Source organism: Leucopleurus acutus (assembly GCF_964270905.1).
Source record: "Leucopleurus acutus genome assembly, chromosome: 4".
NCBI classification, from domain to species: Eukaryota; Metazoa; Chordata; class Mammalia; order Artiodactyla; family Delphinidae; genus Leucopleurus; species Leucopleurus acutus.
Window position 1 is genome coordinate 71,733,106 of NC_139146.1, and position 26,759 is coordinate 71,759,864.

The 26,759-nt window shown below is 41.4% G+C and overlaps 1 protein-coding gene across 2 annotated transcripts; it reads right to left on the bottom strand.

Annotated features, from left to right (window-relative positions):
• Positions 1-2,736: 2,736 nt before the first annotated feature.
• Positions 2,737-23,480, bottom strand: OCIAD2 (OCIA domain containing 2). Of its 2 annotated transcripts, XM_082837797.1 has the most exons (7): positions 23,410-23,480; positions 14,674-14,802; positions 10,553-10,649; positions 8,918-8,971; positions 5,729-5,776; positions 4,464-4,581; positions 2,737-2,825 (listed from the first exon to the last, which is right to left on the bottom strand). In XM_082837797.1, the coding sequence occupies exons 2-7, from the start codon at positions 14,737-14,739 to the stop codon at positions 2,744-2,746; spliced, it is 465 nt and encodes a 154-aa protein (XP_082693923.1). In that variant the 5' UTR covers positions 14,740-14,802; positions 23,410-23,480; the 3' UTR covers positions 2,737-2,743. The 2 variants fall into 2 exon arrangements, with proteins under 2 accessions (XP_082693923.1, XP_082693924.1); XM_082837798.1 differs by lacking the exon at positions 4,464-4,581.
• Between the last annotated feature and the right edge of the window lie 3,279 nt (positions 23,481-26,759).

Below are 26,759 nucleotides of genomic sequence, written 5' to 3' on the forward strand. Positions count from 1 at the left end.
TGTATTTCATGCAGAATATAGTGTAACTCCAGCAATAACTTTTGAACTCCAGGATCACAGAGACGCAAAATTTAGAAACAAATGGTCATCTTAGCTAACAGTGGGGGGAACGTTTGAGCAATGTCTCGGAATTTAAAATATCTTGACAGAATCCTTTCTAGTCATCCGTTCATATGGAACCCAAGACAGAAACACACTTCTGGCATCACTGGAGTGTCACATGGAATTAAAATAAACCACTTCGATGTTGTTTTCTGGTTGGATAAGGATCATCCTTACTCTTATTAGTGCCATTCTCCACTGTTAAGAACATTTTACAATGTTGTCTAGGTAAAGTACAAATGCAGGACAAGGCTTGTTTTAGATATCGAGTTGGTCTCTTCTTACAGGTACATCCAGGGATAAAGTAGCCAAATGTTACACTTTAAATTCCATTAACCAAATGTAAAATAATAGAATATTTTCCATTTTCTTCATTCTTGAACATCAGTCCAACAAGGAATAAGTTTTGCCAGTGAAGTTGGTTAGACATCCAACGTTTACCATGTAGTCTCATCAGTTCTTTCTTTTATGCAAGTTTATCTACAATTTTTTCTTGTTCTTTGCCAAGGTTTTTTTTTTTTTTTATCATGGAAGTACTGCTTTTATAAACTTATGACCACCTTGGGGATGGGTGCTGGTAACTGCTAAATGCTAACAGACAAATAGATGCTGCTCCTTTAACATGTCTTCCTGGAAAAACAGACATTCTCCCTCAGATACCTGCTTCCTAATATATACAACAGACAATGCAGCAAAATAGTCAAGACTTCTTGGGTGACCTTCCAGGTTTTTTTCCTTGACTGATTTTCTTTCGCACTACGATCACTGCGATAAACTGCTTTAATAAAATCTTATCCACTTAGGAAAATCAGAGAGCCCAAACCATAAACCCAATTGGAGTCAGAATGACTACGAAGATGTCAGCAGTTAAAAACAATGTTCCCTTTTAACAATAATAGATTCATCTTTCCCCACTACCCCAAGAAGGGTTTTAACACCGACTTGCTGTGCTTATCAATGTGAAAATGTTCTGATCCCTGGGAAATCATCTTCTGGAACGCAGGAAATAGAAGTGCCCAAATCTGAATGTCTGCAATAGCTGAGATAACACAGAGTCACCCATTGCTAGTCGTTGGAGCGAGAAGTTAAACTGCATCCAAGATGCTAGGATATTGGCTCTGCGTTCTGATTTACAGAAATAGAACTTTATCGACGGAAAAACACCAGGATATGTAACATAAAAAGAGACTTGGTCAAAATTACTCCATTTCATACACATAATGTTCATGTAAAAATAAAAACTTCCAAATATTTTTGATACAGAAAATAAAATATATATCAAGCATTAACTTTCAATGAGGTTTCCCTTTTTACCTCCTTGGTGCAGGTTTCAAGATGTAAGTAAAATGCAAACGAGTACACACACACCCCCAGTATATAAATGGTGACACATATGTAAAGTATTTTCCTGAGAAAATGCAAAGATGCAAGAGAAATTTTCATGTAGGGCTCAGACAATCTGTCATAAAGACAAAAGGTCCCCAGTGGAAGAGTTTGTTTTCATGCAAAAAACCTGGCAGGAGAAGAGGGATGCAACTCGTGGGGTTGGATTGGCAGCCTCTGAGCTCCCTTAAAGCCCTGAAGTTTATCATTCTCTGAATTAATTCTTCCAGTGAGTCCTCCCAGAATTACGTAAACTGTTCCTGAGGGACATTTTGGGAAGTTGTGTTTATTCTTTTAGGCCACCAGCAGAATATAAAAGAACGCAGTTCTTGAGAGCTGACCATGAGCATATATCCATTAGCTAAGCAAGGAACCTAAAACAATGGGCTTTTCTAAAACTTCACCATACCGAGGAGACAGAAAGTCACCGAGGTCATCAAAAGGACAGTTGAGGGGGCTTCCCTGGCGGCGCAGTGGTTGAGAATCTGCCTGCTAATGCAGGCGACACGGGTTCGAGCCCTGGTCCGGGAAGATCTCACATGCCGCAGAGCGGCTGGGCCCGTGAGCCACAACTACTGAGCCTGCGCATCTGGAGCCTGTGCTCCACAAAAAGAGAGGCCGCGATAGTGAGAGGCCCGCGCACCGCGATGAAAAGTGCCCCCCCCCCCCCGCCGCCGCTTGCCACAACTAGAGAAAGCCCTTGCACAGAAATGAAGACCCAACACAGCCAAAAAAAAAAAAAAAAAGGGACAGTTGATTCATATTGTGACTCTTTAAAATGAAACATTTTTCATTAAAAAACCTTGGCCCCTACATTTTAGAAAGCACTTCCCATAGTCACAGTCTTTCTTGCCCTGTATTTCTACCTCCACACATACACACTGGGGCATGATTCTCAAGCTCCTCAACATTCATTCCTATCCTCCATCAGGGATCTTAAAACCCTGAACAAAAGCAGAGTGAAAGAATGGATGGGGTGAATCAGAGAAGACTCTAAATTCTTTTATTTAGCTGTAAGCAAGTAAGAGTGCAACAGAATTTCTTTTGGTGTATGAATGCTCCCAACATGTTCTTAAACAACAGAAAAACGTGGAATGCTCAGTTCAATGGAGAATCAACCGGCGAAAGCATTTCAATAGAGTGAGAGAATCACAATGTTTCTGTTCTACTATAAGTAAATTATTTTAAAGTACATTTGACATTTTAAAGGTGTACAAATTCAGATGTTTTTGGAAACTTGAAAACCCACAGACAGAGTTTAGGAAGTCGAAGGCTGTGAACTTCCCTCCTTATTTAATCCATGCTTTGTTTTGCATTCCTCACAGGTAAGCAGGCAGTGCCTAAAATAGAAGCAAAAATGTTGGTTTGTACTTTGACACTGGAAGCTCTAGTCTGAACACAATATGATTTAGAGATTTTTTTTAAAGTTTTAATTGATGTATAGCTAATTTACAATGTTGTGTTAGTTTCTGGAGTACAGCGAAGTGATTCAGTTATATGTATACATACGTTTATATATATTCTTTTTCATATTCTTTTCCATTATGATTTATTACAGGATATTGAATATAGTTCCCTGTGCTATACAGTAAGACCTTGTTGTTTATCTATTTTATATATAGTAGTGTGTATCTGTGAATCCCAAACTCCCAATTTATCCCTGCCCCCTTTCCCCTTTGGTTACCATAAATTTGTTTTCTATGTCTGTAAGTCTGTTTCTGTTTTGTAAATAAATTCATTTGTATCATATTTTAGATTATTTAGAGGTATTTTCTATGCTAAAGTTCTCAAGCCTAATATTTTTCAGGAATTATCAGAGCTGTTTCTTGGTTTCAGACTCCCCGAATTTCTTCCACAAAAAGGCCATTAATGATTTTCCTGTCCAATGTTGTTTTCACCATGTTGTGCTGCATCTCAAACAGAATCCACTGTGACAAGTAAGGGCTCTTTAGAGAAATGTGTCCCCAACGCTAGTCTTATAATACCATGGTAGAAATAGCTATTATTTACTGAGCTCTCACTGAGTGTCATGAACAATCATTTCTATTCCTTACACCATCCCATGAAAAAAATTCTGATCACCATATTATACAAATGAGAAAACTGAAGATTTGAGAGTTTAAGAAACTTGTCCAAGGTCACGCAGCTTAGTAAGTTAGCAGTTAGAACCCCCTTTGATCCCAGCGACTCTTAACAGCAGAGGTAATGCCACTTACTCCACAGTCCTACTGCTTGTATCCCCTAATGAGAATCATGATTTATATTAATATAGTAAAGGCTCTGAGAAGTCCTGCAGTCAAGAGCCCTGGTTAAATTTGCGTAACCCCATGACGGTAGAAGCTGTGTCTGCTGATCAAGGCATTCTTTAGAGACTTGTACAATGCTTTGAACATAGTAGGTACTTACTAAATGTTTGGTGAGCAAATGAAATAGGTAACCCAGATAAATCATAATTATTATTGAAGTTGAATAGCAACAACTCAAACTTTGAGTTTTTTCAACATATGAATGTTAAAAACTATTTTAATATTGTAAATGGTGAATGATCTTTCATTTACTTTTTAATAATTATCTTTATTATAATCCCTTAATCAAACAGAGTACAGGGCTTCCCTGGCGGTGCAGTGGTTAAGAATCCACCTGCCAATGCAGGGGACACAGGTTCAAGCCCTAGTCTGGGAAGATCCCACATGCCGCAGAGCAACTAAGCCCATGTGCCACGACTACTGAGCCTATGTGCCACAACTACTGAGCCTGTGCTCTAGAGCCCACGAGCCACAACTACTGAGCTCGTGTGCCTACAGCCCGTGCTCCACAACAAGAGAAGCTACCGCAATGAGAAGCCCGCACACTGCAACGAAGAGTAGCCCCCACTCGCCGCAACTAGAGAAAGCCTGTGTGCAGCAACGAAGACCCAACGCAGCCAAAAATAAATAAAAATATTTATTTAAAAAACCCCAAAAAAGCAGAGTACAAACCTGTTATGCCCTGGACCAAAACCAGCCCCACGCAGCTGACCTTCAAAGGAATGGAATTTACTCTGGCATACTCTTATGTATGATGCCTTTCCAAGGCCAAATCCCAAGATACCAGCAACTGTAAGAGCAGGTTAGGAAAGATAAATAATTTAAAGGTTTGGAATCTCCTCCATCAATGGTCTTCTCGAACTTTATTAACAGCAATAATTCTTATATCAAAAGTACCCTGATGAATCAATGAACAAAATCTCTGGGAATGAAGTTCCCTATTAAAGAGCAGTATTGGGAACTGGAGACTTTTGATCTCCTCAGTTTTGAACTGGAGGTAGAAGGGTGGGGATAGAGCAAGCAAGGGTGATGCCCAGACAGGGGCAGCTAGAGGGAGGCCCAACTGGCAGACAGATCTCTGAAGCCATGGGGAGGGAGAGATGGGGCTTGGGTTGTGGCTCTAGGTAGCCTCCAAATCACTGGGTAGCAGAGCCCCTTAATTTTCTTTATGGATCGGAGTATGGGGAGCTGCAGTCCATCTTGCATGTCAGGGGGGAAGGTCACGAGGCAGAACCATGGAAGACATTTTCAACCTGCTATTCTTGCTGGGAATGAGGTTTCAGATCGTAAACCGGAATACGTCCTCTGTGTACATAAAAGGTCTATGGATAACCAGTATAAGAAGGTGAAACCCTACGTTTACGGTAAATGTACTATTAGAAAGCCCTGAGTTAAAAAAACTATTCATTTGTTATGTCCGTCATAGAAAATATTTGGAAAAGACTGGCCAAAAGAAGAAAATTAAAATCTCTCATGGAGCTATCATTCAGATCCTGCTGTTGATGTCCTCTTGTTATCCTGCCAGGCCCTCCTAGTTCATGCTTTAGAGGACTAACGTGAAGTCTCTACTGCTCAGCTTCCCATCAGAAAGTATCAAACGAACTAAAAACTGCAAGGTGGCAAAAAATGGAGACTGGTTTTTCAGAGAGTCAATACAGGCAATTTGGTTAACCTGGACATTCCTATCTCCAGTTGCTATAAACACCTTCTTTTTAAAAAATGAAACATTTTTTTGGCCTCTCCCGTTGCGGAGCACAGGCTTCGGACGCACAGGCTCAGCAGCCATGGCTCACGGGCCCAGCCGCTCCGTGCCATGTGGGATCCTCCTGGACCGGGGCACGAACCCGTGTCCCCTGCATCAGCAGGCGGACTCTCAACCACTGCGCCACCAGGGAAGCTCAAAAAATGAAACTTTTTTTTTTCCTTTTATGACTTACGTGCAACTTTAGGCAATGATCCAAATCTTGGATTAGCTGCTAAATAACCTAAGAAGTAATGTATAAATGCATTATTATTTCATTTTATAACTTATTTAAATTTATAAAGTATAAGAAGTCTTCAGGGTTTAAGATATACACAGATTCTTAATCTAAAGAGATGATCTTAAAAGAGATAATTCAAATCTTGATTGAATTTAACTCTCAAATAATAGTCATTTTTGGCAAGTAACAAGTAATGGCTTTAATGTATAGAAAAAGAACGTGAAACAGACAATTCATGATGTATTTAAAGATATCAAGGCAAGGTGGAGATAACAACTTAGTTCTAAGCAATTAGTCGTTGCCCCCTCCCCTTTTAAAGTAACTCAACACAGAGTTTCAATTTAGAGATTCAGAGTATATATAATCACAATTTTATTTATTTATTTTTGTTTGTTGTTTTTAAGATTTTTTTAAATTAATTTTTATTGGAGTATAGTTGCTTATAATCACAATTTTAAAATGAAAGCATTTCCACCTATGGTGGGCAGAATAATGGATGTTCCTACAGATGTTCCCATCCCAATCCCTAGAAACTGTGAATATATTATCTTACACAACAAAACGGAATTAGGGTGGAAAATGGAATTAAGGTGGCTAATCGGATGACTTTAAAATAGAGAGATTATCCTGGATTATTTGGGTGGGCCCAATGTAATCACGATGACCCCTGAATGTGGAAAAAGGATTCAGAGACAGAACCAGACAGACGGCAGTATGGGAACTTGGCTCCACGCTGCTGGCTCTGCAGACAGAGGAAGGGACCATGTGCCAAGGAATGTGGGTGGGTTCCAGAAGCTAGAAAGGGAAAGGAAGCCCTAGAGCCCCCAGAAAGGAATGCACCCCTGCTGACACTTTGATTTCAGCTCAGAAAGACCCATTTTGGACTTCCGACCTTCAAGACTGCAAGCTAATAAATTTGTATTGTGTTCAGCCACTATGTTTGTGGAAATTTGTAGAAAAGTAATACACAACCTGGAAAAATATATTTGTACAGGGCTTCCCTGGTGGTGCAGTGGTTAAGAATCCGCCTGCCAATGCAGGGGACACGGGTTCGAGCCCTGGTCCGGGAAGATCCCACATGCTGCGGAGCAACTAGGACTGTGCACCACAGTTACTGAGCCTGCGCTCTAGAGCCCGTGAACCACAACTACTGAGCCCGTGTGCCACAACTACTGAGCCTGCGTGCCTAGAGGCCGTGCTCTGCAACAAGAGAAGCCACCACAATGAGAAGCCCGTGCACAGCAGCGAAGAGTAGCCCCTGCTCTCTGCAACTAGAGAAAGCCTGCGTGCAGCAACCAAGACCCAATGCAGCCAAAAATAAATAAATATTTTTTAAAAAGAGAAAATAAAATAATTTTAAAAATATATTTTTGTACAGATGTAAGAGATGGTAGATTTTGAGTAAGTAGTTTAATATTCATAAAACATAATCCCTATACATAGATGTCATGGCCATATTCGTTTTTCTGTGTCAAAAATGTTCTGAAAAAGGCTTATCACTGACTAATATAGTTCCACAAAAAGACCATCTTCAAGTTATAAAAATGAAATCATATTTAATAAATCAACTTTAAAGACAACAATAATACTGACCGAAATGAGATTCTTCTAGATATATGACATGTGGTCTTTCAGACCCCAAAAGAGCTAAACATCCTCCCTCATGTTTGCTGGGTATAAGTACTCTCTAAAATCCTAGTAATCAGCAGTGTTCAGTATAATGGGCTTCCACAGGGTCAGGTGCCTTCTTGCTGTCTGGGGACTAAGCAATGCTTATAGGTTCTCTGGCTGGATAGAGTCGGGGAGAAAGAAGAGGGCAAGGAACAAGGAATAGAGGGGAACAATGGACAGTGCTAAGAGGCACGGAGAGCTTATGTGGGTGACGCAGGGCGGCCGTCAGTCCTCATGATCTGCTGTACACGGGTGCCCCTCCTGAGGCAGATGCAGCCTCTCTCCAGGACAAATGGCTTGGTGTTCAGAGCTTGGGTGAATTTCAGCCCCATTTACTTCTTCCCTGGAGCACCCTTGTGCAGGGAAGTATCTGTCTAACCATATACCAAGGCCCTAGGAGACACAGGAACTCTGGTACAGAGGCACTGCAATAGTTTCCTGGGGCTGCCGTAACAAATTACTACAAACTCAGTGGTTTAAAACAACACAGATTTGGGACTTCCCTGGCAGACCAGTAGTTAAGACTCTACGCTTCCACTACAGGGGGCACGGGTTTGATCCCTGGTCAAGGAACTAAGACCTCATGTAGCGCGGCCAAAAAAACCCCCCAAAAAACCCACACAAATTTAATACGTTACAGTTCTGGAGGTCAGCAGCTCAAAATGGGTCTCACGGGGTGTTTTAGTCCATTCGAGCTGCTATAACAAAATACCACAGATTGGGTGGCTTATAAAACAGCAGACATTTATTTCTCACTGTTCCGGATGCTGGAAGTCCAAGATCAGAGTGCTGGCATGGTCGACTTCTCATTGTATCCTCACGTGGTGGAAGGGGCCAGGGCCCTCTGTGGGGTCTCTTTTGTAAAAGCACTAACCGCCTTCATGAGGGCTCCACCCTCACGCCCTAATCACCTGCAAAGGCCCCACCTCCTAATAGCATCACCTTGGGCTTTAGAATTCCAATCTGTGAATTTGGGGTGGGCGGGGGAATACAAACATTCAGACCATAGTACAGGGCTACGTCAAGGCATCAACAGAGCTGCAAGCCCTTCTGAAGGCTCTAAGGTTTCTTCCTTTCCAGCTTCTGGAGGCCACTCATTGCTTGACTCATGGCCCCTTCCTCCATCTTCAAACTCAGGAATGTTGAGCTGAGTCTTTCTCATGCTGCCATCTCTCTGGTTCTGTCTTCTGATCCACTCTCACTTTCAAGGACCCTTCTGATTATATTGGGCCCATCTGGATTAATGACCTTAATTCCAACTGCAAATTTAATTTCTCTTTGTCACGGTCACTCATTCCAGGAAATAGGATATCTATGGGAGGGAGAGCTGGGGACGTAGGCTAGAGACAGGCAAAAGCCCGCATAAATAAATTCTTCACCAAAAAATAAATGCCAAGTACCAAAGCCCGCCAGGAGGACCCCAGAAAACTGGATTCTCTTAAGTTAAACTATGTACCAAATACTGAATCTTACCATGGTGGACCAGTCCTTGGGTGACAAGCATGCTTACAAGAGAAAAAGGCAGAGCTGTAAAACAGAAACGCCCTTCAATATTGGTATTTTAAAACTTGGCCCCTCACCTAGAAGGATGAGGGAGAATTACTCTGAGTGTTTTCTCTTCCTGCTTTGGCAGTGAGATTTTAGTCATTTTTTATTTTACTAATTTGACAAATATTAAGCACCACATGGAGAATTTTCTTGGGGTCTGCCCCAGGCACTCAACCTAATGCACAGCATTAATGTGACAAAACCTAGATCCCCTGCCACTCCATCTCTGAGACCCACCATGCACTGGATTCGGACCACTACATACAACACAGGCATCTTCATGTGTGTGCGCTGAGCTGGGGAATTTGGGAGTTTCCATTCGCTATATATTTTGAAATTTTCAATCCTGCATGAAAGTTAAAAAAAGAGGACGATAAACTGCACACCCTATCTACTATAGTTCCCTGCTTTTGTCTTTTATGACATTTTGTCACACAATTTGGATACGTTTATTTTCTGAAGATTACTACATTCGAGGTAAACATGGGCCATGTTTAGAGATGATTTTTATCTCTAAACAGGCAAGTTAGTCCAGAAAAGGAAGTTTCTAGTTCTGTCAAAATGTGTCAAATGACTTCTTCCCACAGCACAGAGAAGTGATAAAAAACAATTGGTTGCTGTTTGATTTGTCCTGGTTGCTAGCTCTTCCTAGTAACCAAGACAAATCAAGTAGCAACCAATTTTTCCACTCAGAGCTATCTACCTGATGGTGGGCAAATGGGTCACACTGAAATGTTAAACTACTAGGGCTTAAATAAATTACTCACTCATAAGTTGTCAGAAAATTTCTAGCAGCACAATCAAGAAGAAGTAATGAACAGTGAACATCAACTTCTAAGGAGTGTTACTTCCAAAAACAACTGATACTGGATTTGAATGATTGGAGAAATCAAAATGAGTATTTCAAAGTAAAATTATCCCTATGCCAGCAATATTGGGACTATATCTATAGGCTCTATTATGACATTTTCAAGTGATAAGTCACGAATTTTTAAAATTAAATGGGACTTTAATGCACAGCCTCAGTTCACACCCTTGTCTCATATAAAGCAGGCCCAGAAAGAGGAAGAGACTTGGCAGAAAAGGTTACTTCAAGACATTGTAAGGGAAGTATTAACAGAATGCTGCCACTCTTCATTCATTCCATGAATATTTAATAGGTACTTTTTATATGTGAAGCAGTGTGCTTGGCTCTGGGAGGGAGCAATGAACCTGAACTTGATGAAGGTTAGAGTCCAGTGGAATTGTGGAAAGTCTACTCTTTCAAGAAATTCTAAATAACACTCTTAGTACACATTCTCGGTCACATGAAAGAAAGTGTTAGGTGTGCATCACTTTTTGCTAAGGGAGGTAAACAGCTCCTAAATCAGATATTATCCCTGACCTTAAAAGGGTCTCAACATGGACTTAAATTCCAAGCAGCCTCAGGTATCAGTGTCTTCAGGGAATTATGCAAAGTCCCTGCTCAAAAATAAATCAATACCATAATTCTAATAACGATATTAGGCAGTTTATTGCAGCAAAAACAGTGTTAACAAAGATTAAGAGGGATGCAATTACCTCTCTTCCAGAAACTTTCTTCTTGACATTCCCGGATAATCTTTGAAATCTCTGATTTGTGGATGTGCAGTTTTGATTTTGGACAAAACAACAGACTCTGCAAGGAAAGTTGCGTGATGACTTGACTGAAATCATCAGAAGAGCATCTGCTCTGTCTTCCCTAGAGGAGGGCAAGGAGGTCTCTTCACTCTGGTCACACAGTGTGCATTCTTTCCCGCTGCCAGCACTGTGCAATGGCCAGTTTCAGCCAGTGCTTTCCAGCTGTGAACGATGGATGGACTTAACCAAGAAAAGAATCACAGGTGGAGAAGCAGAGTGATTCAGTGACTAGTGAGCATGAAGCAGATATCTGGTCAGAATGCATTACTGCTGAGGTCACATTTTCTTTCTTACTTCCAGTCTCTGTCTATGCAGTCCCTGTCCCTGCAATGACACTCACTCCCTTTGCCTACCTGGTCTCCTTAAGACCCAGTTCAAGATCTCCTCCTGGGTGAAGAGAGAGACTTCCCCTACAGCATAATATTTACACATCTGGGATCTCACTCAGAGCAGTATTACAAGTTATCTATTTATCGATCTGTATTCCAATTTACCTATTTATACTTCTATAAGCATTTTTAGACCGTGAGAAACTATAGTCTAAAAAGCATCAGCAGACTGCTTTTTATTTTTCTACATACTTTACTTTTTATCTTAACAGTTTTTTTTAAACACATTTATAAATGGTCTGCACATAATATCTGGGGGAACTATTGATATGGTTGACATTATTTTTATTAGTTCTACAGTACTTTTTTTTATCATGTTGATGTGCTACGATCTGGACTAACTCCCATCTTCTATTATCCTCCCCTTTTGTAGGTATGTATGTGGTTATTCACTTACTCTCACCCACATTCTCCATCCTCATTCTCTGCCCATCACCGCCATTCTGGGTGTTTAATGTGGATCTTTTGTTTGTATATATGCTTGCAAAATGTTCATTGTTTTGGGTGCCTGCATTTTTTAATGCAAATGGCATTGTTTTATACATTTAGTTTTATTACTAAAAATGTTTTCAACTCAGTTCTACACTTTTAAGATCTATCCATGTTGCTATATTTATCTAGTCCACTGTTTCTAACTGCGGCATGATTCTCCAGGACGCTTCTGAGTCCCCATCTCCAAATGTCCCCTTACAGACCCACATGAGAACGCTTTTCAGACATGTATCTAGAAGTAAAATACAGGGCATGCATATTCCAGTTGAACAAAGTCCTGCGAGAGTGCTCTCCCCAATGGCTACACCAGCATCCACTCCCATCGGCAGCGTGTGAACATTCCTCTATATGCCTAAGAACCACATGAGAGCTAGTTAAGCTGGATTCCAAGCAGGTTAGAGTAAAGAAAGGATGTTGTAACACTTGGCATTATCCAGTTTTCTAAAATTTAACAGTCTAATAGGTATAAAGCAATATTTTATTGTCTGATAACTAATGTGTTTGAGCATCTCTATGTAGTCTTCAGCCAGACTGTCCTTCTCTGTTGAGGCAATCCCTGCAACTAGACCTCTGTTGTAATCTTTTCTTGTTCAGTGACTCATTAATTTTTTATTGTGGTAAAATACACATAATAGTTACCATTTTATGCATTTTTTCATCCTCTCATACACTTTATTTTTTTTTTCATTTTATATTGGAACATAGTTGTTTTACAATGTTGTGTTTAACCATTTTAAAGTACACACTTCACGGCATTCAGTATATCTACGATGTGTGCAGCCATCACTGCTATCTAGTTCCAGAGCTTTTTCATCACCCCAAAAGGAAATTCCATACCCAGTAAGGAGTCTGTCCTCATTCCCTCCTCGCTCCAACTGCCTAGCAACCACTAATCTGCCTTTTGGATTTGCCTATTCTGGGTATTTGGTACAAACAATATCATACAGCATGTGACCTTTCGTGGCTGGCTTCTTTTCCTTTGCATAATGTTTTCAAGATTCACCCACGTGGTAACATGTATCTGTATTTCATTTCTTTTTATGGCTCAATAATATTCCATTGTATGACTATAACACATTTTGTTTCTCCATTCATCCACTGATGGACATTTGGATTGTTTCCACCATTGGCTATTGTGAATAATGCTGCTATGAACATTCCTGCACAAGTCTTTGTTTTCAGCTCTGCTGGGCCATACTGCAACTCTACGTTTAACTTTTTGAGTTTTGCACAGGAGCTGCACCATTTTCTAATCCCACCAACAATGTAGGAGATTTCCAATTTTTCCACATCCTGTCAACATTTGTTATTTTCTGTTTTGTTTCTTTTTTTTGGCTCCGCCATCCGGCTTACAGGATCTTAGTTCCCTGACCAGGGACTGAACCCACGTGTTTTGTTTCTTTTTTTAAAATTAGCACTTTAAATGTTTTTAATATAAATTATTCAATTTATTTAAACGAAATAAACTAAATTCTTTCTGTTTTTGACTGTGGTCATGCTAGTGATTGTGAAATGGTGGTTTTGATTTGTATTTCCTTAATGACTAATGACATTGAGCATCTTTTCATCTGAATATTGGCTATTTATATATCTTCTTCGGAGAAACACCTATTCAGGCCCTTTGCTCATTTTTCAATTGGGCTGTCTTTTTGTTATTGAGTTGTAAGAGCTTTTTATATACTCTGGATACTAGACCCTTTTCAGATATATGATTTGTAAATAATTTTTCCCATTCTGTGGGTGGTTCATTTGTTTCTTAGAAACAAATTTTATTTAATTTTTTCCTTAAGTCACACTGCTATTTCTTTGTTTGTGAATTACTTATGTAGATCCTCTGCCATTCATCTCTTGGAGTTTTAGTGTTTTTCTTGTTGAGGTACAGTTCCATGGCTTTTGAAGTTCACCTTGCTGATTTTGCAAATGTTCTTTTTTGACTCTTTGTTTGTAGTAGATGTCAATGTGAATGGTGATCACTATTCCCTGAGCACTCGCACACAGGCCAGGCACTGTGCCAAGCACTTTACGTGCATGATGGTGACATGCAAGGATCCTGTGGCACCTGTGCCTTCAGAGCTCTACAAACAGCCCAAGCAGGCAACTTCCCTCTTCTTCCTCTACAACTCCCCATAGCACAGCACACGTTACTGGTGGTCAGGGTGAGTCACAGTGACCAGGGAAGAATCTGGTCACCACTTACGTTAGCTCAGCAAGCACTCTTCCTCATCCCAGTGCAAATACTTCTTCTTGGTTCTGCCTGTGGCTGCGGCAGAAATAAGCAACACCTCCCTCCCTCTCCTCCCGCGAAACACACACACATACACACATCCATGGGCAGGGACCCCAACTATCACAACTGCTGTGAGTCCTGCAGTCAAGACTGAAGCTGCTGCAGTGTCCCCAGGGAGCTCTGGTGATCCTTTTCGGTAGAACCATAAATGTTTTATGGATCTCCATTTCACAAAGGCAACTTGGGTGTCTAAATTCCTTATGATGTGATATCATTTGTCTATTTGCCTCTCCTAAACTTTGCTCCTTAAATATCATCTCCTCCATAACCCATTTTTAGCTTGAAAAGGTTGACTCCAGAGAACATGAACTCTACTATCCCATCACAATACTTTCTCTTTTCTTCACTTATGTGTCCCCGAAACAAACAGTATTCATTCTCAAGAAGTTGAAAAACTGTGTCCCTGTTAACACTGGGGTTCTCAATCTGATGCCTAATTTAGTAGTTAAGGCCTCTGCCATCCCAAACAGGAACACCTGTCAGCAGCATAGCCTTAGTATGATTAGCCTTGATAACAGAAATGAAAAAACATGCATCCTGTAGCATTCTGTGAGATTCAATTAAGAGTTTTGTTCCGGTAAAGGAAACCTCTTCAGTCACTGACAACCTATGGAAGAGTTAGTTAAGCTGAATTCTACACAGGGAAGAGTAAAGAAAGGATTTTGTAAATAATTGAAAAGGCTCCTTTTCAAGGCAGCCAAAAACACACTTTCCTTCCCCATTCTATTTTCCCTGAACCCATCCTACAAAGCGCCAGACAGAAAAAACTAAGATGACTGATGAAGGATGAGGTTTAAGGGAAGTCCTGTATGATGTTCCTCTTTCGATGGCAGACTTTCAAATTAGAAATATACCTGCTTGCTTGGTGGTGGCAAATGGGGACCTTTATCTTGGTGTTCATGCGTAGACACTGAAGCCATGATGACGTTGTCTTTGCTTCTCTTCTAGTTGAGTGGACTCAGCTTCCTCATTTGACCCAATGTCTAAGGAAAGTAGAAGAGGGTCACCATGCCGTGACTGAACATTTATGTCAACCGTAAAAACATCCTTAGGATCAACTCCCCTATTTGGCGACCTTATTTTCATTTTGTCATTCACCTTCATCTCCAGCCACCTGCAAACTCACTTTCTAATGCTCCTCCTCTACCAACACACACACATTAACTGACTAATGGTGACAGATCAGAGGAAGAGTGGAGTGAGATGTCACCTGAGGCACAGTGAAATGTTTTATGAACTATAAACTGTCATCAAAAAATTTCAATTCATTACAAGGTCATTAGCTACACAAATATTTACTGTCTATTATGTGCCAGGCCAAGGGATACAAAGGATAAGACAAAATCAGTGCTAAAGGAACACACAGTGGAAGACAGACAAGTCAGCAGTTACACAACATGCAAAGGGCTTCCCTAGAGGCATGCACACGGTGCTAAGGAAGAAAGGCTTGTTCTCTCTGGTCAGGTCTGAAGACACCAAAGACCAAGATTCTTGAGCTTTCAAGAGGGTCTGTGGGGCTACTGGAACGTCACGCCGGCCTCTGCTACCACAGGCTCACCCTGCATTCCGTACCCCTCCCTCCCCCCCGGCCTGAGTGAGCCAGAGCCCCCAATCAGCTGCTACTTTAACCCCATCCTGTCTGAGCCAAGAACAGATGCCCTCAGGCGACCTGCATGCAGAGGCGGGAACCCCGGGAGCTGTGCGAACAAAGAAGAGAAAGGGAAATCTCTCCCAGCAGCCACAGGAGCAGTGGATTAAATCTCCACAATCAACTTGATGTACCCTGCATCTCTGGAATACCTGAATAGACAATGAATCATCCTAAATTGAGGAGGTGGACTTTGGGGGCAACTGTAGACTTGGGGTTTGCTTTTTGCAACTAATTTGTCTCTGATTTTATGTTTATCTTAGTTTAGTATTTAGAGTTCATTATCACTGGAAGATTTGTTTATTGATTTCGCTGCTCTCTTTTTTTTTTAATATATATATATTTTCCTTTTTCTCTTTTTGTGTGTATGTGTATGCTTCTTTGTGTGATTTTGTCTGTATAGATTTGCTTTTACCACTTGTCCTAGGGTTCTGTCTGTCCGTTTTTTTGTTTGTTGTTTTTATAGTATACGCTTGTTATTGTTGGTGGATTTGCACTTTGGTTTGGTTGCTCTCTTCTTTCTTCTTTTTAATTTTTAATAATTTTCTTTATTTTTTATTTTAATAACATTATTTTATTCTTTCTTTCTTTCTTTCTCTCTTTCAATCTTTCTTTCTTTCTCCCTTTTCTTCTGAGCCATGTGGCTGACCGGTGCTCTGGCTGCGTGTCAGGCCTGTGCCTCTGAGGTGGGAGAGCTGAGTTCGGGACATTGGTCCACCAGAGACCTCCAGGCTGCACATAATATCAAATGGTGAAAGCTCTCCGAGAGATCTCTATCTCAACGCTGGCCCAGCTCCACTCAACAACCAGCAAACTACAGTGCTGGACGCCCTATGCCAAACAACTAGCAAGACAGGAACATAACCCCACCCATTAGAAGAGTCGCTGCCTAAAATCATAATAAGGCCACAGACACCCCAAGACACACCACCAGACATGGTCCGGCCCACCAGAAAGACAAGATCCAGCCTCATCCACCAGAACACAGGCACCAGTCCCCTCCACCAGGAAGCCTACACAACCCACTGAACCAAACTTACCCACTGCGGGCAGACACAAAAAACAGGAACTACGAACCTGCAGTCTGCAAAACAGAGACCCCAAACACAGTAAGTTAAGCAAAATGAGAAGACAGAGAAACACACAGCAGATGAAGGAGCAAGGTAAAAACCCACGAGGACAAACAAATGAAGAGGAAATAGGCAGACTACCTGAAAAAGAATTCAGTGTAGTGATAGTAAAGATGATCCAAAATCTTGGAAATAGAATGGAGAAAATATAAGAAACATTTAACAAGGACCCAGAAGAACTAAAGAGCAACCAAACAATGATGAACAACACGATAAATGAAATTAAAAATTCTCTAGAAGGAATCAATAGCAGAATAACTGAGGCAGAAAACGGATAGTGAGCTGGAAGATGAAATAGTGGAAATAACTACTGCAGAGCAGAATAATGAAAAAAGAATGAAATGAATTGAGGACAGTCTCAGAGACCTCTGGGACACCATTAAATGCAACAACATTCGAATTATAGGGGTCCCAGAAAAAGAAGAGAAAAAGAAAGGGACTGAGAAATTCTTGAAGAGGTTATAGTTGAAAACTTCCCAAAATAGTCAATCAAGTCCAGGAAGCACAGAGAGTCCCATACAGGATACATCCAAGGAGAAACACGCCAAGACACAGATTAATCAAACTATCAAAAATTAAATACAAAGAAAAAATATTAAAAGCAGCAAAGGGAAAAACAACAAATAACATACAAGGGCATCCTCATAAAGTTAACATCTGGTGTTTCAGCAGAAACTCTGCAAGCCAGAAGGGAGTGGCAGGACATATTTAAAGTGATGAAAGGGAAAAACCTACAGCCAAGATTACTCTACCCAGCAAAGATCTCATTCAGATTCAATGGAGAAATTAAAACCTTTACAAACAAGCAAAAGCTAAGAGAATTCAGCACCACCAAATCAGCTCTACAACACATGCTAAAGGAACTTCTCTAGGCAGGAAACACAAGACAAGTAAAAGACCTACAGTAACAAACCCAAAACAATTAAGAAAATGCTAATAGGAACATACATATTGATAACTACCTTAAATGTAAATGGATTAAATGCTCCAACCAAAAGACATAGACTGGCTGAATGGATACAAAAACAAGAGCCATATTTATGGTGTCTACGAGAGACCCACTTCAGACCTAGGGACACATACAGACTGAAAGTGAGGGAATGGAAAAAGATATTCCATGCAAATGGAAATCAAAAGAAAGCTGAGTAGCAATCCTCATATCAGACAAAATAGACTTTAAAATAAAGACTATTACAAGAGACAAAGAAGGACACTACTAATGATCAAGGGATTAATCCAAGAAGAAGATATAACAATTGTAAATATTTATGCACCCCACATAGGAGCACCTCAATATATAAGGCAAATGCTAACAGCCATAATAGGGGAAATTGAGAGTAACACAATCATAGTTGGGGAATTTAATACCCCACTCTCACCAATGGACAGATCATCCAAAATAAAAATAAATAAGGAAACACAAGCTTTAAATGATACATTAAACAAGATGGACTTAATTGATATTTATAGGACATTCCATCCAAACACAACAGAATACACTTTCTTCTCAAGTGCTCATGCAACATTCTCCAGGACAGATTATATCTTGGGTCACAAATCAAGCCTTAGTAAATATAAGAAAACTGAAATCATATGAAGTACCTTTTCCGACCACAAGGTTATGAGACTAGATATCAATTACAGGAAAAAATCTGTAAAAAATACAAACACATGGAGGCTGAACAATACACTACTTAATAAACAAGAGATCACTGAAGAAATCAAAAAGGAAATAAAAAAATACCTAGAAACAAACGACAATGAAAACATGATGATCCAAAACCTACGGGATGCAGCAAGAGCAGTTCTAAGAGGGAAGTTTATAGCAATACAATCCTACCTCAAGGAACAAGAAACATCTCAAATAAACAACCTAACCTTACACCTAAAGCAATTAGAGAAAGAAGAACAAAAAAACCCCAAAGTTAACAGAAGGAAAGAAATCATAAAGATCAGATCAGAAATAAATGAAAAAGAAATGAAGGAAACAACAGCAAAGATCAATAAAACTACAAGCTGCTTCTTTGAGAAGATAAACAAAATTGATAAACCATTAGCCAGACTCATCAAGAAAAAAAGGGAGAAGACTCAAATCAATAGATTTAGAAATGCAAAAGGAGAAGTAACAACTGACACTGCAGAAATACAAAGGATCATAAGAGATTACTACAAGCAACTCTATGCCAATAAAATAGACAACCCGGAAGAAATGGACACAGTCTTAGAAAAGCACAACCTTCCGAGACTGAACCAGGAAGAAATAGAAAATATAAACAGACCAATCACAAGCACTGAAATTGAGATTTTGATTAAAAATCTTCCAACAAACAAAAGCCCAGGACCAGATGGCTTCACAGGTGAATTCTATCAAACATTTAGAGAAGAGCTAACACCGATCCTTCTCAAACTCTTCCAAAATATAGCAGAGGGAGGAACACTCCCAAACTCATTCTATGAGGTCACCATCACCCTGATACCAAAACCAGACAAAGAGGTCACAAAGAAAGAAAACTACAGGCCAATATCACTGATGAACATAGATGCGAAAATCCTTAACAAAATACTAGCAAACAGAATCCAACAACACATTAAAAGGATCATACACCATGATCAAGTGGGGTTTATTCCAGGAATGCAAGGATTCTTCAATATACGCAAATCTATCAATGTGATACACCATATAACAAATTGAAGGAGAAAAACCATATGATCATCTCAATAGATGCAGAAAAAGCTTTTGACAAAATTCAACACCCATTTATGATTAAAAAACAAACAAACCAGAAAATAGGCATGGAGGGAAATTACCTCAACATAATAAAGGCCATATATGACAAACCCACAGCCAACATCGTTCTCAATGGTGAAAAACTGAAATCATTTCCACTAAGATCAGGAACAAGACAAGTTTGCCCACTCTCACCACTATTATTTAACATAGTTTTGGAAGTTTTAGCCACAGCAATCAGAGAAGAAAAAGAAATAAAAGGAATCCAAATCGGAAAAGAAGAAGTAAAGCTGTCACTGTTTGCCAATGACATGATAGTATACATAGAGAATCCTAAAGATGCTACCAGAAAACTTCTAGAGCTAATCAATGAATCTGGTAAAGTACAGGATACAAAATTAATGCACAGAAATCTCTTGCATTCCTATACACTAATGATGAAAAATCTGAAAGAGAAGTTAAGGAAACGCTCCCATTTACCACTGCAACAAAAAGAATAAAATACCTAGGAATAAACCTACCTAAGGAGACAAAAGACCTGTATGCAGAAAACTATAAGACACTGATGAAAGAAATTAAATATGATACGAACAGATGAAGAGATATACCATGTTCTTGGATTGGAAGAATCAACATTGTGAAAATGATTATACTACCTAAAGCAATCTACAGATTCAATGCAATCCCTATCAAACTACCAATGGCATTTTCCACAGGACTAGAACAAAAAATTTCACAATTTGTACGGAAACACAAAAGACCCCCGAATAGCCAAAGCAATCTTGAGAAAGAAAAACGGAGCTGGAGGAATCAGCCTCCTGGACTTCAGACTATACTACAAAGCTACAGTAATCAAGACAGTATGGTACTAGCACAAAAACAGAAATATAGATCAATGGAACAGGATAGAAAGCCCAGAGATAAACCCATGCACATATGGTCACCTTATCTTTGATAAAGGAGGCAAGAGTATACAATGGAGAAAAGACAACCTCTTCAATAAGTGGTGCTGGGATAACTGGACAGCTACATGCAAAAGAATGAAATTAGAACACTCCCTAACACCATACACAAAAGTGAACTCAGAATGGATTAAAGACCTAAATGTAAGGCCAGACACTATAAAACTTAGAGGAAAACATAGGCAGAACACTCCATGACATAAGTCAGAGCAAGATCCTTTTTGACCCACCTCCTAGAGGAATGGAAATAAAAACAAAAATAAACAAATGGGACCTAATGGAACTTAAAAGCTTTTTCACAGCAAAGGAAACCATAAACAAGACGAAAAGACAACCCACAGAATGGGAGAAAATATTTGCAAGCGAAGCAACTGACAAAGGATTAAACTTCAAAATATACAAACAGCTCATGCAGCTGGGTATCAAAAAAAACAACCCAATCCAAAAATGGGCAGAAGATCTAAATAGACATTTCTCCAAAGAAGATATACAGATTGCCAACAAACACATGAAAGAATGCTCAACATCACTAATCACTAGAGAAATGCAAATCAAAAGTACAATGAGGTATCACCTCACACCAGTCAGAATGGCCATCATCAAAACATCTACAAACAATAAATGGTGGAGAGGATGTGGAGAAAAGTGAACCCTCTTGCACTGTTGGTGGGAATGTAAATTGATACAGCCACTATGGAGAACAGTAAGAAGGTTCCTTAAAAAACTAAAAATAGAACTACCATACGACCCAGCAATCCCACTACTGGGCATATACCCTGAGAAAACCATAATTCAAAAAGAGTCATGTACCACAATATTCATTGCAGCCCTCTTCACGATAGCCAGGACATGGAAGCAACATAAGTGTCCATCGACAGATGAATGGATAAAGAAGATGTGGCACATATATACAATGGAATATTACTCAGCCATAAAAAGAAACGAAATTGAGTTGTCTGTAGTGAGGTGGATGGACCTAGAGTCTGTCATACAGAGTGAAGTAAGTCAGAAAGAGAAAAACAAATACCGTATGCTAACACATGTATATGGACTCTAAAAAAAAAAAAGGTTCTGAAGAACCTAGAGTCAGGACAGGAATAAAGATGCAGAGGTAGAGAATGGACTTGAGGACACAGGGAGGGGGAAGGGTAAGCTGGGATGAAGTGAGAGAATGGCATGCACATATATACACTACCAAATGTAAAATAGATAGCTAGTGGGAAGCAGCCACATAGCACAGGGAGGTCAGCTCAGTGCTTTGTGACCAGGTAGAAAGGTGGGATAGGGAGGGTGGGAGGGAGGGAGATGCAGGAGGGAAGAGATATGGGGATATATGTATATGTATAGCTGATTCACTTTGCTATAATGTGGAAACTAACACACCATTGTAAAGAAATTATACTCCAATAAAGATGCTTAAAAAAAAAAAAAAAAGGGCAGGAAGACCAATTTGGAAGGTGCTATAGTATCCCAGGCAAGGATGTGAAGAGACCTGAACCAAGACCCTTGTGGGAAGGCTAGAGATGATAAATTTGTATCTGGAAATATTGGATTTGGGTGCCTTGTGGGCGTACATTGCAATTAGCCAGTAGGGATTAGAATATTTGAGGATTTGGGTCTGGAGTTAACAGATTAGGGGTAGGCTAGAAAGATCAATTTGGCAGTTGCCGTTATTGAGATGATAGGTAAAGTAGGAAACATCAATAAAATTGTCTAAAACGAGTACTGGAGAATGTGAACACTGAGGCCAAGGGAATACCAACAAGAGGAAAAAAAAAAAAAAAAAACAAGCCAAGGAGATGACTGAGAAAGAATAGCTGATACAAAGGAGAGGGAGTTTCTGAAGGAGGATCGTGAATCATTGGTGTCACATGGCTGAGAAAAGTGATTTCGCAACAATGGGCATAGTCCAGGTGGACCACGCGCTACCGCACCACCTGCCCCGCCAATGGCCAATGCACTCTGCAGATCCGCACTCCATGACAACCGCTGATTTCCATGCACAATGAACCTCTCATCATACACAGTTCTGTTTCCTACTAAGCTGCCAGAAATACAAGCCAAGGGGACCCGTACTTGTACCAAGTTTCACTTTCAGCACCTAATGTTACTGTAGAGGCAGCGTGATGCCCTAGGGTAGAAAGACCTGCTTTCAGATCCTGACTCTACTCTTTGCTAGCCCTTGCTTTGGGGCAAGTGACTTAAAGTGCCTGTGCCTCAGCTTTCTCACCTGCTAAGTGCAGGTGATGGACCTTGATGGGCTGTTGCAAAGAAGAGGGATGAGGTCCATAAGCATTAGCTCAGCACAAGCACACAGTGAGTGTGTGAGCAGTAAAGGGCAGCTGTCAGAGCCCTGGGCGCTCTGTTTCTTGAGGACCTCCAGGAAGTGTTTGCTGACCTAAGGCCAAATTAGATTATCTTTGCTTAGTTAGGCCATTGCCTCAAATCTGGAAGCAAAGATACCACAACACAGCTTTGGTGGTCAAGTCCCCTCACACCCAGTTAGTCACTGGTCCACATCTAAGCTGGCCTTCTCAGGGTCTCGCCTTCCGGGTGCAGCCCTCACCCCATGCCCAGGTCTGGTTTGGGGTCCCTCTGCTTCCTCCGTTGTTGGCGGCGGCAAGAGTGCTGACAGGTGGGCAGTGGGAGGGAGGCACTCAGCAGGATGGGGGTGGGGGCGTGTGATCGGACCCACAGGCACAGGGGGGTCACTGCACTTTCTGGTAGGGGAGCGCCGGCGGGGATATTTTTTTTTGGGGGGGGGCCGGGATCAGCCTGCAGGAATCCGCCGCCATCCCAGGGTCGCGGCTGGAGCCCGGGCCAGCGAGGAGCGGTTGGAAGAGGCGATGCTAAGCCAAGTACCTCCGTCCTGAGGACCCCAAAAGTAATGCGGGCAGAGAAGGCCATCCCCTCTCGCCATCCCTTCCGCTGTCACCGCCCCGCCCCCCCCCCCCAGGCGGGCTCATACGCGGGTCTGAGGATCGCCTGAGAGGCCGTGTCTCAGGCGCCCGCCCAGCAGAGCTCGCCTCCCCGCGCGGCCGCCGCTGTAGCCCGGATGCTCCCGCCTCCCCGGCGCCCGCGCCCGTCCCTGGCGACCACCCCGGGGCCCGTGGTCCCCTTACCGCGCTCGCTCCCGGGACCTCGCCTGTGCTCGGTGAGCTTCCCTCTGCCTCTTTCTTCCTTTTGCTCCGGCCCCAGCGGCGCACCGCCCCTCGCTTCCTCACGTGAGTCACTCAGCAAGTGCAGCCCATCCCCCATCCTGCTGTCTCTGATGGTGGCCTCACACCTATGCCCAAGTGCCCAAGCTGAAACCCGGCTGTTGCTAGAATCTCCCACCCCACCTCCAGGTCTTGTCCTGACACCTGGTAGATTCTTTTGCCTTTCAAATAACTCCTTTCTTCCCAACAAAAACAGCGACAGCTATTTATTGAACACCCTCCCGGGGCCAGGAGGCTACATCCTGCAGCCTGTTTTTTCTTTTTTTGAGGTGTAATTGACATATAACATTATATTCGATATTTGTATACATAACAATTCGATATTTGTATACATTGCAAAATGATCACACAATATGTCTAGTTCACATCTTTCACTATATGTAGTTATCAAAAAAAGTCAGCCTTGGGATGAGGACTTTCTCGTTTTTATTTTCGGTATGCAGGCCTCTCACTGTTGGCGGTTTCTCCCGTTGCGGAGCACAGGCTCCGGACGCGCAGGCTCAGCGGCCATGGCTCACGGGCCCAGCCGCTCCGCGGCATGTGGAATCTTCGCGGACCGGGGCACGAACCCGTGTCCCCTGCATCGGCAGGCAGACCCAACCACTGCGCCACCAGAGAAGCCCAGGGTGAGCACTTTTAAAATCTACTTTCTTAGCAACTTTCAAATATGAAATATAGTATTAGTAACTATAGTTGCCATGCTGTGCGTTACATCCCTGTGACTTATTTTATAATTAGAATTTTGCCCCTTTGACCCCCTTCACCCATTTTGCCCATCCTTATGCAATCCTTCCTACAGCTCTTCAGGGTGAGTACTGTTACCTGCATTTTATGGACTAGGCAACTGGGTTGTGCAAGACCACACTGGGAGCTTGGAGTCAAAGCGTGGTCAACATGGCTCCCAAGCGTTCTCTTTCCGTTGTTCCTTGTCCATGTCCTCCCCGTTCCTGCCACTCCCAACCTCTACACATAGGGGGAGCTGCTGGGTGCTTTTACTACCTGTATCACTCACCCCAACCTCAGCTGCGATTGCTCCCTGACATGCCACTGGGACTCCTGGAGTGTGCTGAGTTGGAAGAGAGAAGTGTGGATCACTGGAAGGCCCTCATCATTTCTCATCTTTTCTTCCTGGCCTAATTTTGGTCTCTACTCCTCCGGCCTCAGCCCCCTTGCTGGCCCCTCTGCCATCCACCTTGCCTTCCTTCTGTTCCTTGAGTTCACCCAGCTCTTCCCACCTGAGGCCTGGCATGGAGCCTCCCCCTGTCTGGACTCCTTTCCCCATCAGTCTTGTCCTGGCTTTTTCCTACTTATCCTTCTCTGACTCTTCCTCAGGAGGACCTTCCCCAGCCCCAACCCAGCCTAAAGTGGGTCTTCCTTCTCCTCGTTCATAGCTCTTATCATGAGTTGTTGTTATATACCTCTTAGTGTGCTTATTCCTTTAAAACCTGTTCCTCCTGCCTCAATGTCATTTTCATGAAGTACAGAAAAAGACAGTGTCTGTTTTGCCCACCATTGTGTACTTAGCATCTCATGTTTGGAGGGGCCCAGTAAAGAGCTGCTGAAAGAACGAATGAATCAGTGAGCCTGTGTTCAAAGGCTGCCTGTCAAGATACTGTTGTTTTGGGCAGAATCTGTGTTCCCCCCAGTACATCCCCCAGACCACGTTCCTCATGTGATTCACCGCTTTCTTTTCACTCCCACTTGCCCCTCCAAATGAAAGGGGATACAGTTCCATTGCTAATTTTACTTTGTATTACCGGAAGTCAGAAATAACCCTCTGCCACTTCATGGTCTAAAAAGATGAGCTTTATGTTTGGTTTTGTTATAAAAATGAACAGCTCTCCGTTACACCGAAGTTTATCTTCTGACAAACATGCTGCGGGCAATTGTCCTTTTAACCTCTTGATGCAATAAAGTCTATGTCCCCACCCTCATTTCTACTTTCCACCAGAATGTTTTTGTTGATGATCTTAAATAACTAGAAGTTAACCAATATGCAGTGTGTATTATGTGAGCTCATCACTTGCTACTGGTTGGACAAATCTGAGGTGCCCATGTATTGTTCTAGGCACTTTCAGAGATAAAAGAGAAAAGACAGGGGTCCCTCCAACAAAGGATTGATCACTTCCCAAAGAATGAGGATAAAGTAAAATATCCTTGGCCCTAGAAGTAGATAACACTGAACAGAGCCTTTCTTATTGTTTAATTTTTTTTTTTAATTTTTATTGAAATACAGTTCATTTACAATGCTGCGAGCAGAGCCTTTCTTAGGCAGTGCTTCAGCAGCCTCAGGATCACGATCACAAAGTTGATGATCGCTGGCTAATGCTATGAAAAATGTGGCTGATTTAGAAAGTGCCAAAACGTTCGTGGCTGGCTGCCGCTTGAAAAATTTCCATAGCCCCACACTATCCTTAGGAAAGATCCCAATTCATCAGCAGGGCCCTGCAGGGTTCAGCTCCTGCCTGTCTCTTCAGCACATCGATCTTTGGCCCTCTAGCCCTACAGAGTGACTGAAGTTTTCCCTTCTCATGCTTTTGCATGTGCTAGAGCTTCAGCTTCTCCACCCCTCTCTCACTCATTCTTTTTTTTTTTTTTTGATGGAAGTATAGTTGAGGTACAATATTATATCTTACAGGTGTACAAAATAGTGATTCACAATTTTTAAAGTTTATACTCCATTGATAGTTATTATAAAATATTGGCTATATTCCCTGTGTTGTACAATGTATACTTGTAGCTTATTTTATACATAATAGTTTGTACCTCTTAATCCCCTCCCCCCTTCCCTCTCCCCACTGGTAACAACTAGTTTGTTCTCTATATCTGTGAATCTGTTTCTTTTTTCATTACATTCACTAGTGTGTCGTATTTTTTAGATTCCACAAATAAGTGATATCATACAGTATTTGTCTCTCTCTGTCTGACTTATTTCACTTAGCATAATGTCGTCCAAGTCCATCCATGTTGTTGCAAATGGCAGAATTTTATTCTTTTTTATGGCTGAGTAGTATTCCATTGTATATGTACTACATCTTCTTTATCCATTCATATTGATGGTTGCTTAAGTTGCTTCCGTATCTTGGCAATTGTAAATAGTGCTGCTATGAACATTGGGGTACATGTATCTTTTCAAATTAGTGTTTTGGGTTTTTTTGGATGTAAACCCAGGAGTGGAATTGCTGGGTCCTATGGTAGTTCTATTTTTAGTTTTTTGAGAAAGCTCCATACTGTTTTTTACAGTGGCTGCACCA

Excerpts from the sequence above, each read along its gene's own strand:
- OCIAD2 (XM_082837797.1), bottom strand. The coding sequence starts at position 14,739 with ATGGCTTCAGTGTCTACGCATGAACACCAAGATAAAGGTCCCCATTTG. Across the intron at positions 8,972-10,552 it reads AGAAAGTTTCTGGAAGAGAG|CTCTGCCTTTTTCTCTTGTA; the intron begins GTAATTGCATCC and ends TCTGTTTTACAG. Across the intron at positions 2,826-4,463 it reads TTTGGTCCAGGGCATAACAG|GCACTGCCTGCTTACCTGTG; the intron begins GTTTGTACTCTG and ends CTTCTATTTTAG.